Raw genomic sequence first — 14,971 nt, forward strand, 5'->3', positions numbered from 1 at the left:
GTGTGTGTGTGTGTGTGTGTGAATGGGGGAGGGGCAGAGAGAGAGGGAGACACAGGATCTAAAGCAGGCTCCAGGCTCTGAGCTGTCAGCACAGAGCCCGACGCAGGACTTGAACTCATGAACCATGAGATCATGACCTGAGCCGAAGTTGGCCACTTAACTGACTGAGCCACCAAGGCACTCCAAATTTTACTTTTTTTTTTTACTTTTTTTTTTTTTTTTTGAGAGAGAGGGAGAGAGAGAGAGAGAGAGACAGAGAGAGAATATGAGTCGGGGAAGGGCAGAGAGGGAGAGAGAGAATCCCAAGCAGGCTCCATGCTGTCAGCACAGAGCTCAATGCAGGGCTCAATCTCACAAACCATGAGACCATGATCTGAGCCGAAATCAAGAGCCAGACACTTAACCAACTGAGCCCCCCAGGCGTCCCAAAGATTTTACTTTTAAGTAATCTCTATAACCCTGAGATCAAGAGTTGCGTACTCTCCTAACTGAGCCAGTAGCCAGGTGCCCTAGAAATGTTTCTTTTTAAAGTGATAAAAATATTTCAAAATATTTCAGAAAAGGAGCCCTAGAAATGTTTCTTTTTTTTTTTAACTTTCCTTTTTTTAATTTATTATGAGAGAGAGATAGAGAGCAAGCGGGATAGGGGCAGACAGACAGAGGGAGACAGAATCCCAAGCAGGCTCCATGCGGGGCTTGAACTTAATGAACCGTGAGATCATGACCTGAGCCAAAATCAAGAGTCAGACACTTAACCGAATGAGCCACCCAGGCGCCCCAGAAATGTTTCTTTTTAAAGTGATTAAAATCTTTCAAAATCGGGGATGGTTACGTAACTGTGTTAATGTGATACAAAGCACTCAATTGTATGCGTTAAGTTGGCAAATTGTAGGCTATGTGAATTATCTTAAAGCTGCTTACAAAAAAAGAATATGAAAAACAAATGATTTAGAGAAATTAGTACAACGGGAAGACCTACAATGAACCAAAGGAAAATCAGAAATATCAATCATAGGAAGGAAGCCACAGAAGCAAACACAGCTGATTTAGGCTAGACCTGATGATGTAAAACCATCTTTTCCAGTGAAACAGTCAACAGAAACTTTTCTAGTGGCACAGTCAACAGAAACAGCAGAGATCTTTAAGACAAGAATGCCACAGTTAAAAGCATGGGCAGGGTAAGGTGTGCAGTACTAAGACAGAATAATGTTAAAATGGGATCAAGAGGGATTTTTTGTGTGGAGGGCAGAGGACTCCTATTCCTCATGCAGGGACTCGGAAATCGTAGGCAGGTAAAATACCTAGAACTGAATTCACACTAGACAACAAGTAGGGAGGTATCGATTTGGAGTCTCAACCAGACATCAGAAAGAGCTTAATCCATGAGCCAGAAGAGAAATCTCAAGTATTAGGAATACAGCAAAGAAAATGGAAAGGATCTGAAGACCTTCGAGGTGGGGGAAGAGCTAGGAAGCGGACCAGGGAAGAGACCAGGTTACTGTGGAGACACAACATACAGGGTGGAGTTGGCTGTTGGGAGGGAAATCAGCATTTCCGGAGGGGCCAGAACGTGCAACCGTCGGAAACAGTGTGAAGTCACACATTTCTCTTTGGACTCAGCCCCCAGGGGGGTAATTTCACAGCCAGGGTGGGAGGAACAGGGACACCCACTCTGATGGGGCACAAAGAAGGGGGTCAGCTACAGAATCCATGGAAGAACACTAGGCAAAAGCAACACAAATTAAGGTGTAAAATGAAAAAAAGCAAGGATCAGATATCAGAAGAGGAAAAGAAGACTTCTACTTCCTTCTAAAGACCTGGAGGAAAAGCTCTCCCATGGCGGGGAGATGCATGGAGTCCTCAAGCACCCGGCCAGCCTCCTCTCCCCGGCTGGAGGGGGACTTCCTCAGTGACCCAGCTAGCTAGCTCCCACTCACCCGGACTGGTTCCACTGCGGACTTCCTCTTCTATCGCCCACGGTTCTTCCCCTCGTTCCAGCTTGGCGAGCACGTCTGGTTTGCTGGCTTGATGCCCTGCCCGTGGGAGAGACAGGACACTTGGAGATGGGCTGGGGTGTGTTGGGATGGGAGGACGATACACGTGAGGGGCTGACAGTTTTCGAATCTGCACGGCAGGGGTTCTTCTCTTGGGAGAGGGTACTTGTGATGCTGTGATATTATAATATATATTTAGTCTTTGTACAGGCTCCCGGCACAGAGCTCGTAAGGCCCTTGTAATTTCCTGAGTGGCAGCTGTGATAGGAACATCTGTTCCAGGATTTGTTCTAAGTCCCAATTCCTGACACAGGAACTTCTAAGGCCCTTGGACTCTCCAGAGTGAAGGGTGTCTTTTGTGAACTAATGACTGGTCACAGGGGCACCGATCTAGCTTTAGCCTGGGGGCTGGCTGCCAGAAACACCCACGAGTGATTAGGAGGTTGGGACCTTCAGCTCCAACCCCCTCCCCTGGCCACTGGAGACTGAGTTAATCACCAGTGGCTAATGATCTCAGTAGTTATGTCTACATAATGAAATCTCCATAAGAAGTCCCAAAAAACCAGGCTGGGAGAGCTTTCAGGCTGATGAACACACTGGGGTGCTAGGAGGGTGGCTTACCTGGACAGGTCATAGAAGGTCCACACCCCTCCCCCCATACTTTCCCTTCTACCTTTCTTCCTTTTGGCTGCTCCTGAATTTTATCCTTTATAATAAAATGATAATCTTTTTTAACGTTCATTTATTTATTTTGAGAGAGAGAGCACAAGCAGGGGAGGGGCAGAGAGAGAAAATCCCAAGCAGGCTCTGCGCTGTCAGCACAGAGCTCAATGTAGGGCTCAACCTCACTAACCGCGAGATCATGACCCGAGCCGAAACCAAGAGTCAGACACCTGACCGACTGAGCCACCCAGGTGCCCCCATAAAATGGTAATCCTAAGTAAAGTGCTTTCCTCAGCTCTTCGACCTGTTCCGGCAAATTAGCAGACCAGAAACGGGGTTGCAGGAATGCCTAATTTATAGCTGGACTGAAGCGTGGGTACACTGGGTACCCAATACTTGCAACTGGCCTCCAAAGTGAGGGCAGTCCTGCGGTACTAAACTCTTAAACCTGTGGAGTCTGACGCCAACTCTGGGTAGTGTCAGAACTGAAATGGATTGCAGGACACCTAGCTGCTACCTGAAGAGCTGGAGGCCTGGTTGTCGGTGCGGAAAAACCCCACGCGCTTGGCATCATTTGTGTTGTTAATAAAAACAGCTCATAATACGTTAGACCCTTTTAGCATGTGCCAGAGGTGGTCCTGGGAATCAGCCATTCAGAACAGTGCAGGGACCCTGAAGTGTAAGCAGCTGAGAAAGGAAAGGCCACCGACCGGGCACCTTCTGAGGGACACAGGGAAACTGTCCTCACCCACTGACACCAGGTTCCTGTAGTTCTCCAGCATCACATCTCGATACAGGTCCTTCTGGGTGGGGACCAGGAGCCGCCACTCCTCCCGGGAGAAGTCCACGGCCACGTCCTCCAGTGTCAGTGATTCCTGTAATAACAAAGCCCTGTTTAATATGAAAGGTTCGCTTTTACTGGTTCATGAGGAATATAAAGGAAGCTGCCCTGCTAATAGTAACTATGATGATGAGACCAGTTCTGAAGTATAGGTGGTGTTTTTGTGTGTTTTTTAAGCCCTTCTCTGACACCAGCTGGATGGCCTACAACTGAACTCAATTCTGACACTACCTACCTGGAGACGGCGTCACATTTCACAGGTTAAGGGGTCACTCCCACAAGACGGCCCCTGCCCCCGCTTCAGACACCAATCCAAGTCCGTGTTGTCACCCGTGCTCTAACAAACTACAGAGTGGAGGTTCCAGTGACCCCCCCCTCCTTGGGTTTGATTGATTTGGGTTTGATTAAGCAGCTCAGAGAACTCAGTTTACTTAACCGCGTACTAGTTTATTATATATGATAAAGGATACAGATTTCATCCAGATGAAAGAGACGAACAGGGCGAGGTCCGAGGGGAGGGGCACGTCACCCCCTCAGCACCCACGTCCACTAAGCTTGGAGCTCTCCAAACCACACACCTTTGGGATTTTATGGAGGCTCCATCACAGGCATGGGGGGTCATGAACTCCATTTCCAGCCCCTCTCTCCTCTCTGGATAATGGGGATACAGCTGAAAATTCCACACTTCTGATCACGGCTTGGCCTTTCTGCAGACCAGCCCCCATGCAGGAGCCCACCCAGAGTCACACCATTAGAACAAGAGCTGCTCTGGGGCACCCGGGTAACTCAGTCGGTTAAGCGTCCGACTTCGGCTCAGGTCACGATCTCACAGTTCGTGGGTTCGAGCCCCGCGTCGGGCTCTGTGCTGACAGCTTGGAGCCTGGAGCCTGCTTCCAATTCTGTATCTCCCTCTCTCTCTGCCCCTTCCCTGCTCATGCTCTGTCTCTCTCGGTCTCAAAAATAAATAAACATTTAAAAAAATTAAATAAAAAGTTTATTAAGAACAAGAGCTGCTCCTATCACCCAGGACATTCCAAGGGATTTAGGAACTCTGTCACATATGAGATCGAAGACCAAATATTGGACCGAAAGACGCCTCTAGTGCTCTTTTCACTTAAGGAATTACAAGGATATTAGGGGGCACCTGGGTGGCTCACTAGTCAGTTAAGCGGCTGACTTCGGCTTGATCTCACGGTTCGTGGGTTCGAGCCCCAGATTGCAATTATGCAAGTTGATAATGTGCTATTATTAAGCATTGGCGAAGATTTTAGGCATAGACGATCCACATATCACTTAGAAGATACCCGCTAAATGCTTTACACAGTTTTACTCATTGAGTATGACTACAGACCAATGGAATTTTGTATAGTTAATATTCATCAATCCATTGCAGTCACTATTTCTTTAGATGCCTGGATTAAGAACAGATTATGTTCTTTGGAGTATGGTTCCACCGACACACAAAATGTCATGACAGGTGTGTTTACATACACAGATGTACATAAATCCAGTTACATTTGTAAGTGGGCCACGTGCACAGATGCACACACAGGTCCAGGGACAGCAGGAGCACACCACACATCTGTTAAAGCGGTATGAAGGAATGAGGAAAGAGGACATGAAAAGAGAACGTACTTTTTTGCTTTTAAGTTTTATTTATTTACTTTGAGAGACAGCATGAACAGGGGAGGGGCAGAGAGAGGGAGAGAGAGAATCCCAAGCAGGCTCCATGCCATCAGTGCGGAGCCTGACATGGGGCTTGAACTCACAAACTGTGAGATCACGACCTGAGCCGAGATCAAGAATCAGATGCTTAACCGACTGAGCCACCCAGGTGCCCCGATTTTTTTTTTCTTTAAAAGGTACTCGTGAGCAATTTGTATAGTTACAGGAAACAAAAGCACTAAAAAGAAGAGTAGGTAAAAACTGGATCTAAAAACGGGAAAGGGGGGGGCCTGGGTGGCTCAGTCGGTTAAGCGTCCGACTTCAGCTCAGGTCGTGATCTCGCGGTCCGTGAGTTTGAGCCCTGCGTCGGGCTCTGTGCCGACAGCTCAGAGCCTGGAGCCTGCTTCGGATTCTGTGTCTCCCTCTCTCTGACCCTCCCCCGTTCATGCTCTGTCTCTCTCTGTCTCAAAAATAAAGGTTAAAAAAATTTAAACAGGAAAGGATTCTTCATTTTCTGAGATAACATAAAGTTGTAAAGCAAACACCCTAGAACCCAGTAATTCAAGCCCTTACTAGACAAAATTTTGTGCAACTATCTAATGCCAAATCTGTACTTGAATGCCAGTACAGGCACCTGTTCCTAGAGCCTTACTTTGGTCCCCTGAAAAAACCGTGTTCACTGAATTTGCTTGGTTTATCCCCCAAGAGTCTCTGTGGAACTCTATAATAAACAGCAGGAGGGAGTCAGCTGCTGCCTTCATTGGAAGGTTAGTGTTCTAGGGCGCCTCGGTGGCTCAGTTGGTTAAGTGTCCGACTCGTGATCTCTGCTCAGGTCGTAAACTCACAGTTTGTGAGTTCGAGCCCCATACACTGCACTGATGGCACACAGCCTGTTTGAGATTGTCTCTCTGCCCCTCCCACGCTCGTAGTCTCTCTCTTTCTCAAAATAAACAAACTTAAAAAAAAAAAAAGTGACTGCTGAAAACACTGTCTACCCCATCACCTCTAAGAAGAATATAAAATTTTTCCTGAGTCCTCAGTGCCATGAAATATTGACATCCCCTGAGGAACCTTTCTGCTTTCTCCTCTCAGTCACTGCATATCATGTAACTTAGCATGATTCTCTTGTCGTTGTCACACATATTAGATGCAGCGTGTCAGCTGATGTAACCCAGAGGATCCTTTAGTTACATATTATGTTCCAACGCTGGTCATTTACCAGGAATCACATTAACACTATATTCTTGATTCTACTTTGCCATGATGTTGGAGGTACAGTCAAAGTTTATTTCTCTCTAGATACTGAACGGATTTTTAAAAAAATTAAGTTATTTATTTTGAGACACAAAGAGAGAACGTGAGCAGGGGAGAAGCAGAGAGAGAGGGAGAAAAGGAGAATCCCACACAGGCTCTGCACTGTTAATGCGGAGCCCGATGCAGGGCTTGAACTCACCAACTGTGAGATCGTGACCTGAGCCGAAATCAAGAGTCAGACGCTTAACCAACTGAGCCACTCAGGCTCTGTATTTTCACAAGCCTCTATAAATTCACCAGGGAATAAAGAAGAGAATTAAAAAAAGACAAAAATCACCTGGGCATTGATCATTTTCTTCTGTTTTGAGAAATGGCCAACAACTGGGATATTCTGTCTTTGTCTCTTCCGGATATGCCCCAAATTTCTAGTTAGAAATCTAGTAGCCAGTCAAAAGTGCTCCAGAAATGACACTGTCTAGGTCGTGGAACCTCCTCTTTCTTCATTCATTTCTTGTCTCTTGTCAGGACCTGTAGGCCGAAGAGCAAAATTACTTTCAGTGTTACATCCTCTCTTGCTGTGTACTCGCCTTGACACATGGTCCCCAGTATTTGTGTCTATTTGGTTCCCCAGGAATCATGACTTAGGCATAAGACCCTGAAGTAGCAGGTAATGGGAAGTGGCAAAGGAGAATCGGAACAGAACTCTGCCTCAGTGGCAAGTAATGTTCAGATCAATTTTAGAAATGAGGCCATATGGACAGCGAGGAACAGTGAATTTTTCCTTTAAACTATGTTGCTCTATCTCTTTATTTACCCTATGTACATACACTTCAATATGCAGAACAATGAGCACACCAAAAAAAAAAAAAAAAAAAAGAGAGAGAGACAATATGAGCTATAGAATCAATGTTTTAAAAACACCTCAACAAATTAAAAATTAAAAGACAACTCAAAAGTATAAATACTGAGCAGCGCCTGGGTGGCTCAGTCCGTTAAGTGTCCGATGTGGTCTCAGGTCATGATCTCTCAGTTCATGGGTTCGAGCCCCACATTGGGCTCTGTGCTAACAGCTTGGAGCCTGGAGCCTGCTTCGGATTCTGTGTCTCCCTCTTTCTCTGCTCCTTCCCCTCTCACACTCTCACACTCTCTCTCTCTAAAAAACCAAACATTTAAAAATTTTAAAAATAAATACTGGGAAAATAGCAGACTTTACATAATATATAACCTGAAAGGAAATATCCAAGACAACACACAGTAAAATTACAGAAGGATAAACACAGAATCTTAAATAAAGGCTAATAAAAACAAAAGGCTAATTAATTTTAAATCTGCTGAATCGTTTCTCTCTCCCAAAACTTTCATTTCTGCGGATTCAAAGGGACGGGATGATGTGGAGAGCCAAAAGAGATTAGAAAATTATATGGAGGAGGGACTTGGACCTGAAGCTTTTAAGGAATGTTAACATTCAACACGTCTGTTCCAGCAGCCGGTCTGAGCCCAACGCACGAACCAGCCGGGGCCCCTGAGCCTCCAAGCCTGCTGTCACACGATCCTGCACAAAAGACAGGCCACGACCCCACCGAATCAATACCAAAACTGGATCAGCTACGTATGTACACTGACCTCCCTTAATGGTTCCTCAATCACTGAGCTCCAAATTATTGCAGAACCAGAGCCAAACGCCGCCTTCTGTGACAAACACCACCCCACCAGCTGTCAATCACCTACAGGCTGAGTGACCTGCGAAGACCCTAAACCCTGACCTCAGGACTCTCGGTAGTTGATCTGTTGAGATCTTTAATCACTGACCAGCACAGCCCCCCCAGGATTGACCCCAAAGACATCTCGATTACAGACATTCAATACAGACTCCTCCGTGCTCACCTCCAAAAACACACCCGCCCTACGCTACCTTCACCGACTTAGGGGAGCACCAACTTACCTAGAGGCCGACAGGCCGCCCCTCTCCCCGCCTTTTCTACAAATAGACCCACACAAGGACTTGAGTCTCTCCTGAACCTGCAGCGACCTCTTCAGGGCCTAACTTACTTCCCTAAACTTCCTTCGCTCTAGTTCCCTCGCCCGGCCTTCTCTCCCGGGAACACCTGACGAGGGTCAGCGGCGTTTCTGGCGCGTTTCTATGGAGAACGGAATACGGGTTTCCGGCTCCTCCTTATGAGCTCATAAGTCCGCGCGGCCGTCGCCTCGGCGCCCCGGGGGCCGCCATCTTTGAATACCCGCCGTACGGAAACCTGGGCAGCGGTGTGTTTGCGCCGTGAGGCGGCGGTGAAAGAACGCCGCGGAAACCCTCGCCCTTTCTCGCCCCTCCAGGCCTCACAGGAAAATGGGGAGATGTACAGAAGTTCCCGCTCACGCGAAGCAGACGTGATATGGCGGTAACCTTTGAAGGGACAGAGGACCCTTAGTTGTAGGGGACGCGGAACGGCGCCGAGTTGACCAAAGCCGGAGCCCTTCCCCATCTAAGGGGCGCGGCTCCTCCGGCCGTGAGGTCTCCGCTCGGTGGGAAATTAAAATAACCTCTGGGCACCTCGGTCTCGATTCTCATTGCGGAAAGGCTCAGCGGCCGTGTAAAAGCTCCAGCAGGCTTGCCAAGAAAGCGGGCGGCGCGCTGCGGCCGGAGAGGGCCGGGGCAGGTGCTCGCCGGCTGGGAGGGAGCCGCGCGGCCGGGAGCTCGGCGAGGGTGCCGGGGAGACCACGGTTTGGAAAAGTGAGATGGGGTGGGGCATGCGGCGGTCGCCAAGAGAGCTGAAGCCACGGTCGTTGTGAGCCTCTTGCCAGCCTCATCCCATCCATGTCCCTTACACATCCCAGGCAGCGACTTCTGTCACTCAAGATTAGGGGCGCCTGGGTGGCTCTGTCGGTTAAGCGTGGGACTTTGGCTCAGGTCACGATCTCACGGTTCGTGGGCTCCAGCCGGCGATCGGGCTCTGTTTCCCTCTCTTTCCCTGCCCGTCCCCTACTCGTGCTCTCTCAAAAGTAAATACATGTTAATTTAAAAAAATTTATAAAGGGGCGCCTGGGTGGCACAGTCGGTTGAGCGTCCGACTCTTGGTTTCGGCTCAGGCCATGATCTCACTGGTTCGTGGGTTCCAGCCCCGCATCGGGCTCTGTGCTGACAGTGCGGAGCCTGTCGCTCCCTCTCTCTCTGCACCCCCGCCCCCGCCAAAGTAAATAAATAAACTTAAAAAAAAATTATAAAGATTAGTCTGCAACATATTCATGAAATTAGTTGCGTATGTACTCCTTTTTCTAGCTTCTTGAACACAGCATAATTGCCTTGGGGTTGTTTCCAGTGTTTTGGATATTGCAGCTGGAACTGCTGTGAATATTCACGTGCAGGAAATAAAATGAGCACAAAAAACAGATTGACCACAGCCCTGTGCATCTTCACCAAGACGTGTTTGCCAGCCTTTTGCAGGCCTGCTACCCGTTTCCAGCCTGCTCTCGCTCATATTCTCCTCTCCACCCCGCACCGCCTCCCCGCCCCCACTCCCGCCAATGCCAGTTGCTGAGCTTAGAAGTCTCCCTCACCCCGAGGAACCAGACACCTCAAGAACACAGGCTGTGTTCACCTGTTTGCCCCCGCTATGTTAAAACCCGTAGGCTATTATAATTTTCAGAATGCACCTGATAAAGTCATGTAACCACAGGTCAAAGCAAAAGACAGTTCCATCTTCATACTCCTCCATCATTACTATGCTGGCCCAGTCTCGCCCCTGATACTAAAATTGTCCCTGCTTGCACCGTTGGTCTGTGCTAAGCTCGTTTTCATACAGCAGGCAAGGTGATGTTTGTAAAATACAAATCAATCATGAAAAATTTCCTGTTTTCCATTATCTAATGACTGCAATACAGAATAAAATCTCAGGAATTGAGATAACCAAGTTTAGGTGCTTAAAAATGTGTTGGGTTGGGGCGCCTGGGTGGCTCAGTCGGTTGAGTATCCGACTTTGGCTCAGGTCATGATCTCACAGCTCGTGAGTTCGAGCCCTGCGTTGGGCTCTGTGCTGACAGTTCAGAGCCTGGAGCCTGCTTCGGATTCTGTGTCTTCCTCTCTCTCTGCCCCTAACCCACTTGCATTCTGTCTCTGTCTCTCTCAAAAATAAATAAACATTAAAAATTTTATTAAAAAAACATAACATTTAAATGTTTAAAAATATATATATGTCGGATTCAATTTACCCCTTAATTCAGGGTTTGTGATGGAACTGTAAAACAGCTACTGCATAGCAAATATCCATTTCTTCTCCAACCAGGACTCAAGCAGGGTATCTTTATTGAATCAAGAGAAAGACTGGAAAGAGGAGAGAGGACAAGAGCCCCAATCATAAGAGGAAAAAGGAATAGAAAAGGCAAACCACATATGCTGTTAAGCAGGTCACAGAGGAAATGGGAACTCAAATTACAACAACTTTCAAAGGTGATAGGGCTGTGAACAACTTAAGGGTTCTTCTCCAATACACTCAAGAGGAATCTTACCTTCTTTCATATCCCAGCTTTCCTCCATCTTGCCTGAGGTTCTCATGTTTTTTATTCTGCTTCTCTGGGGATCCTAGTCCTCTTCTCTCCCCCTTTTATAGGCAAACATTTAGCCTAATAACACACACATACACACAGTATTTTTTTGAACAATTCCATTCTTTACAACTGCCTTACAATCGCTCATTCTTTGCACTGATAGAACTTTTTTCTTTATAGTCCATTCACCTTCATCTTCCAAATCAACATCTAATTCTTTTATTTCTTCTATGTCACAAAGAATGTATGACCCTATAAAGCAGCACCAATCAATAGACGGTTCTGTGATGATGTAATTGTCATGTAATACATCTGTATTGTCCGACATGGTAGTCACTAGTCACCTAGAACTATTGAATTCTTGGAATGTGAACTCTTGATATTAAGGAAATACATGTTTAACTTAACTTTAATTAATCTACACTTAAATAGCCGCATGTGGCTAGTGGTACTGAAGCAGTGCAAAACTATCAAGGAATGTACAGTCAACGTGGGGAGAAAAGACATGGGCATTTCTAAAGACGTATTTGTATCCTGGATTATTTATACATTATTTTTCTCTTTCCAAGAGTTTTAATTTAAATTCCAGTTAATTAACATACAGTGTAATACTAGTTTCAAGTGTAGAATTTAGTGCTTCATCACTTAATACAAGACCCAGTGCTCATCACAAGCGCACTCCTTAATCCCCATCACCAGTTTAACCCACCCCTCCCCACCCTCCCTCTCGGTTTGCCTCCTTTTTTTTCCTCCCCTATGTTCATTTGTTTCCTAAATTCCACTAGTGACATCCTAAGGTATTTGTCTTTCTCTGACTTATTTTACTTAGTGTAATACTCTCTAGCTCCATCCATATCATTGCAAATGCAAGATTCCACTCTTTTTGGTGGCTAACATTCCATTTGTGTGTGTGTGTGTGTGTGTGTGTGTGTGTGTATCACATCTTTATCCATTCATTAATCAATTACTTATACATTATTTTTTTTTTTTTTTTTTTCACTTTTTTTTTTTGGGGACAGAGAGAGACAGAGCATGAACGGGGGAGGGGCAGAGAGAGAGGGAGACACAGAATCGGAAACAGGCTCCAGGCTCTGAGCCATCAGCCCAGAGCCCGACGTGGGGCTCGAACCCACCGACCGCGAGATCGCGACCTGGTTGAAGTCGGACGCTTAACCGACTGCGCCACCCAGGCGCCCCTACTTATACATTATTAATAGGACTCCTTCGCTTGTCTCCCAAATACTCTCCTTGGGGAAAAATGTACTTAGGATCATTCTAACTCCACGTCATTCCAAGCACAAAACCCGTGATCCAATTATTTCACGTCCCATTTCACCTAATGTGGAGTTTACATACCCTGAGTATGTTAGATGGAGCGTGAAGATACACCACTTACATATAATTCAGCTAACTTTTTTTTTCTTTTTTTTCTATTTCATTTTAACCAATTTAATGTTTTTACTTATTTTTGAGACAGAGAGAGACAGAGCATGAGTGGGGGAGGGGCAGAGGGAGAGGGAGACACAGAATCCAGGTTCCAGGCTCTGAGCTGTCAGCCCAGAGCCTGATGTGGGGCTCGAACTCACAGACGGTGAGATCTTGACCTGAGCTGAAGTTGGTCGCTTAACCCACTGAGCCACCCAGGCGCCCCTAATTCAGCTACCTTAACACTCATTCCAGGAGGGCAAAGACATTTTGTTCACCTCTGTGTCCTTAGCTGGTAGAATAATACCGGGTATAAAGCAGGTACTTCACAAATATTCACCGAATGAACAGCAATTCATTGAAAGGCTGTTTCTCAGGTGACTTTACATAATATAAGGTCCTGAAAATGTGTGAAAGGAGTACCGACCGCTTTTTCCTCCACACTATCCTAGGGAAACTGAACAGATCTTATATGTTCCCCAAACTCCACTAGTCAAAGACTGCTTTTTCCTATCAACCAACTCTATAATATAAAGATTTTCATTCCTAGCAATATCCAAATACCACCTTATCTCTTTATGCTCACAGCAGTGTTTTGTTTCACTTATGATCCCAGGCATTCCAGATTAGTTGACGAAACTGAGCAATTGATGTGGAAGCTAGAGAGTATTATGTTACGCAAAATACCTCAGAAAAAGACAAATACCTTATGATGTCACTCGTGGAACTTAAGAAACAAATGAACACAGGGGAGGAAACAAAAGAGGCAAACAAAGAAAAGACAAGGTTACTAACATCAGACTGTGTCTCTTTATCAACAATATAGAGAATGAAATTTATCAGGCTTTCCCAGTCTCTGCATTCATATTTCTCTCAAAATACACTTAACTATATAATGGCCTGGAATTTTTTGTTCACTGTTTTTCTACTCTGCATTTCCTTCCCATAGGTTTTTTGAGACATAATGTGAGAAATCATTGACCACTGAAGGCACAGTCACATTGACTACACTTGTAAGATTTTTGTTCCCCTGGGCAAATTTTCTGCCAACACTGGAGGGCGCAACCTAGCTAGAGGCTGTTCCAAAAGGGCTAAGTTCCTATTTGCTAGAAGCCCACTGATATTTAATAATGTCTGAGTGGCGACAGAAGGCATTTGCACAGTCACCAAATTAACAGGACTTCACTTCTAAGAAGCTGTGACCCTGTGGAAGGGTTTTCCAATTTTATAAATCTACGTGTTTCTCCTTTGTGTGGGGGGTTTTTGTTTGTTTGTTTGTTTAATAAGGCAAGACTTGTAGGCAAAAGCTTTCCCACACCCAGGGCATTCACAGATCTCTCTCCTGTAGTTCTTTAATGGATAATGAGCTGTTGCTTCCTGATGGTTTTCCCACATTCACTACATTTATGAGGTTTCTTTCCTGTGTGCGTTTTCTGATGTTTAATGAGACCTGACTTCTGAAGACAGGATTTTCTTTTTTTTTTTAATTTTTGAGAGAGAGAGAGAGAGAGTGAGAGATAGATCGTGAGTGGGGAGGGGCCGGGAGAGAGGGAGACACAGAATCTGAAACAGGCTCCAGGCTCGGAGCCGTCAGCACAGAGCCCAACACGGGGCTCCAACTCACGAACCACGAGATCATGCCTGAGCCGAAGTTGGACACTTAACTGACTGAGCCACCCAGGTGCCCCTGAGGACGGGATTTCCTACAGTCCCTACATACAAAGGAAGCCTTGTTTGCATGAACTCCCTGATGTCGTAAGAGGCTCACCTTGTGGATGAAGCCTGGTCCACATTCACTACATATACAGGGTTTCTCACCAGTATGAGTTCACTCACGTACAATGAAACTAATCTTCTGGGTGAAGCCCTTTCCACAATCATACATAGGGTTTCTCTCAGGTATGAGTTTTCTGAAGTAAAATGAGATGTCATTTAATGAGCAAGGCTCTGCCACATTTAGTGCCTCAATGGGGTTTTCTCCTCTTCCATTTCTCTCGTGTATAATGACTTCTGACTTCCTGTAACAGGCTTTGCCATATTCACCTATAGGTTTCTCTCCTGTGTGAATTTTCTCGTGTCCAATGAGCCTGGACTTTGTGGTATGTGCCTTCCCATATGTACTGCATCCATGGGGTTTCTCTCCCCGGTGAATCCTCTCACGTTTAGTGAGCTGAGACTTCCTGATGAAGGATTCCCCACATTCACTGCATACGTGCATTCCCCAATTTTGTGAGCCCTCTGATGCTGAACAAACGGGAGCCTTAGTGCTGATGGGTTTTCCAATTTCAGGCAATTTTAGTATGAATTTGCTTATACTTTGTAAGGAGAAAGGATTTCTCATCTCCACTACACTCCATGGAGTTCTTTATTTCATAGCCTCTGCTTTAACTGACTGAATTTAAATTTGATTTCAGAGTTTTTCCCTAATTTTGCCTTAAAGGAAAATGATGGTCCAGATGGACGATATTTTCAGAGGCATCATGTTCACAGCATTGTTCCGCATTTAGTTGTCTTTAGGCATCTCCAGCCACGCAAGTGTCACCGTAGGTGATCATCAACTTCAGCTTCTAGGAAAGAAGAGAACAATGAG

The 14,971-nt window shown here is 45.9% G+C and overlaps 1 protein-coding gene across 5 annotated transcripts in view; it reads right to left on the minus strand.

Moving 5' to 3' along the window:
- The window catches only part of LOC125915500 (zinc finger protein 432-like), a 50,528-nt gene that overhangs the window by 7,337 nt on the left and 28,220 nt on the right, over positions 1-14,971 (minus strand). For 2 of the 5 annotated variants that reach the window (XM_049621395.1, XM_049621392.1), the window contains exons 1-4: positions 8,360-8,724; positions 6,755-6,945; positions 3,406-3,532; positions 1,938-2,033 (exon numbers count right to left, since the gene is read on the minus strand). In XM_049621395.1, the coding sequence (XP_049477352.1) occupies positions 1,938-2,033; positions 3,406-3,532; positions 6,755-6,769 (238 nt within the window). In that variant the 5' untranslated portion in view covers positions 6,770-6,945; positions 8,360-8,724. Of the gene's footprint in view, positions 1-1,937; positions 2,034-3,405; positions 3,533-6,754; positions 6,946-8,359; positions 8,725-10,696; positions 14,949-14,971 lie in introns of those variants that run through there. The other 3 variants (XM_049621393.1, XM_049621394.1, XR_007455683.1) reach the window with 3 other exon arrangements.

Source organism: Panthera uncia (genome assembly GCF_023721935.1).
Source record: "Panthera uncia isolate 11264 chromosome E2 unlocalized genomic scaffold, Puncia_PCG_1.0 HiC_scaffold_19, whole genome shotgun sequence".
Lineage (NCBI taxonomy): Eukaryota > Metazoa > Chordata > Mammalia > Carnivora > Felidae > Panthera > Panthera uncia.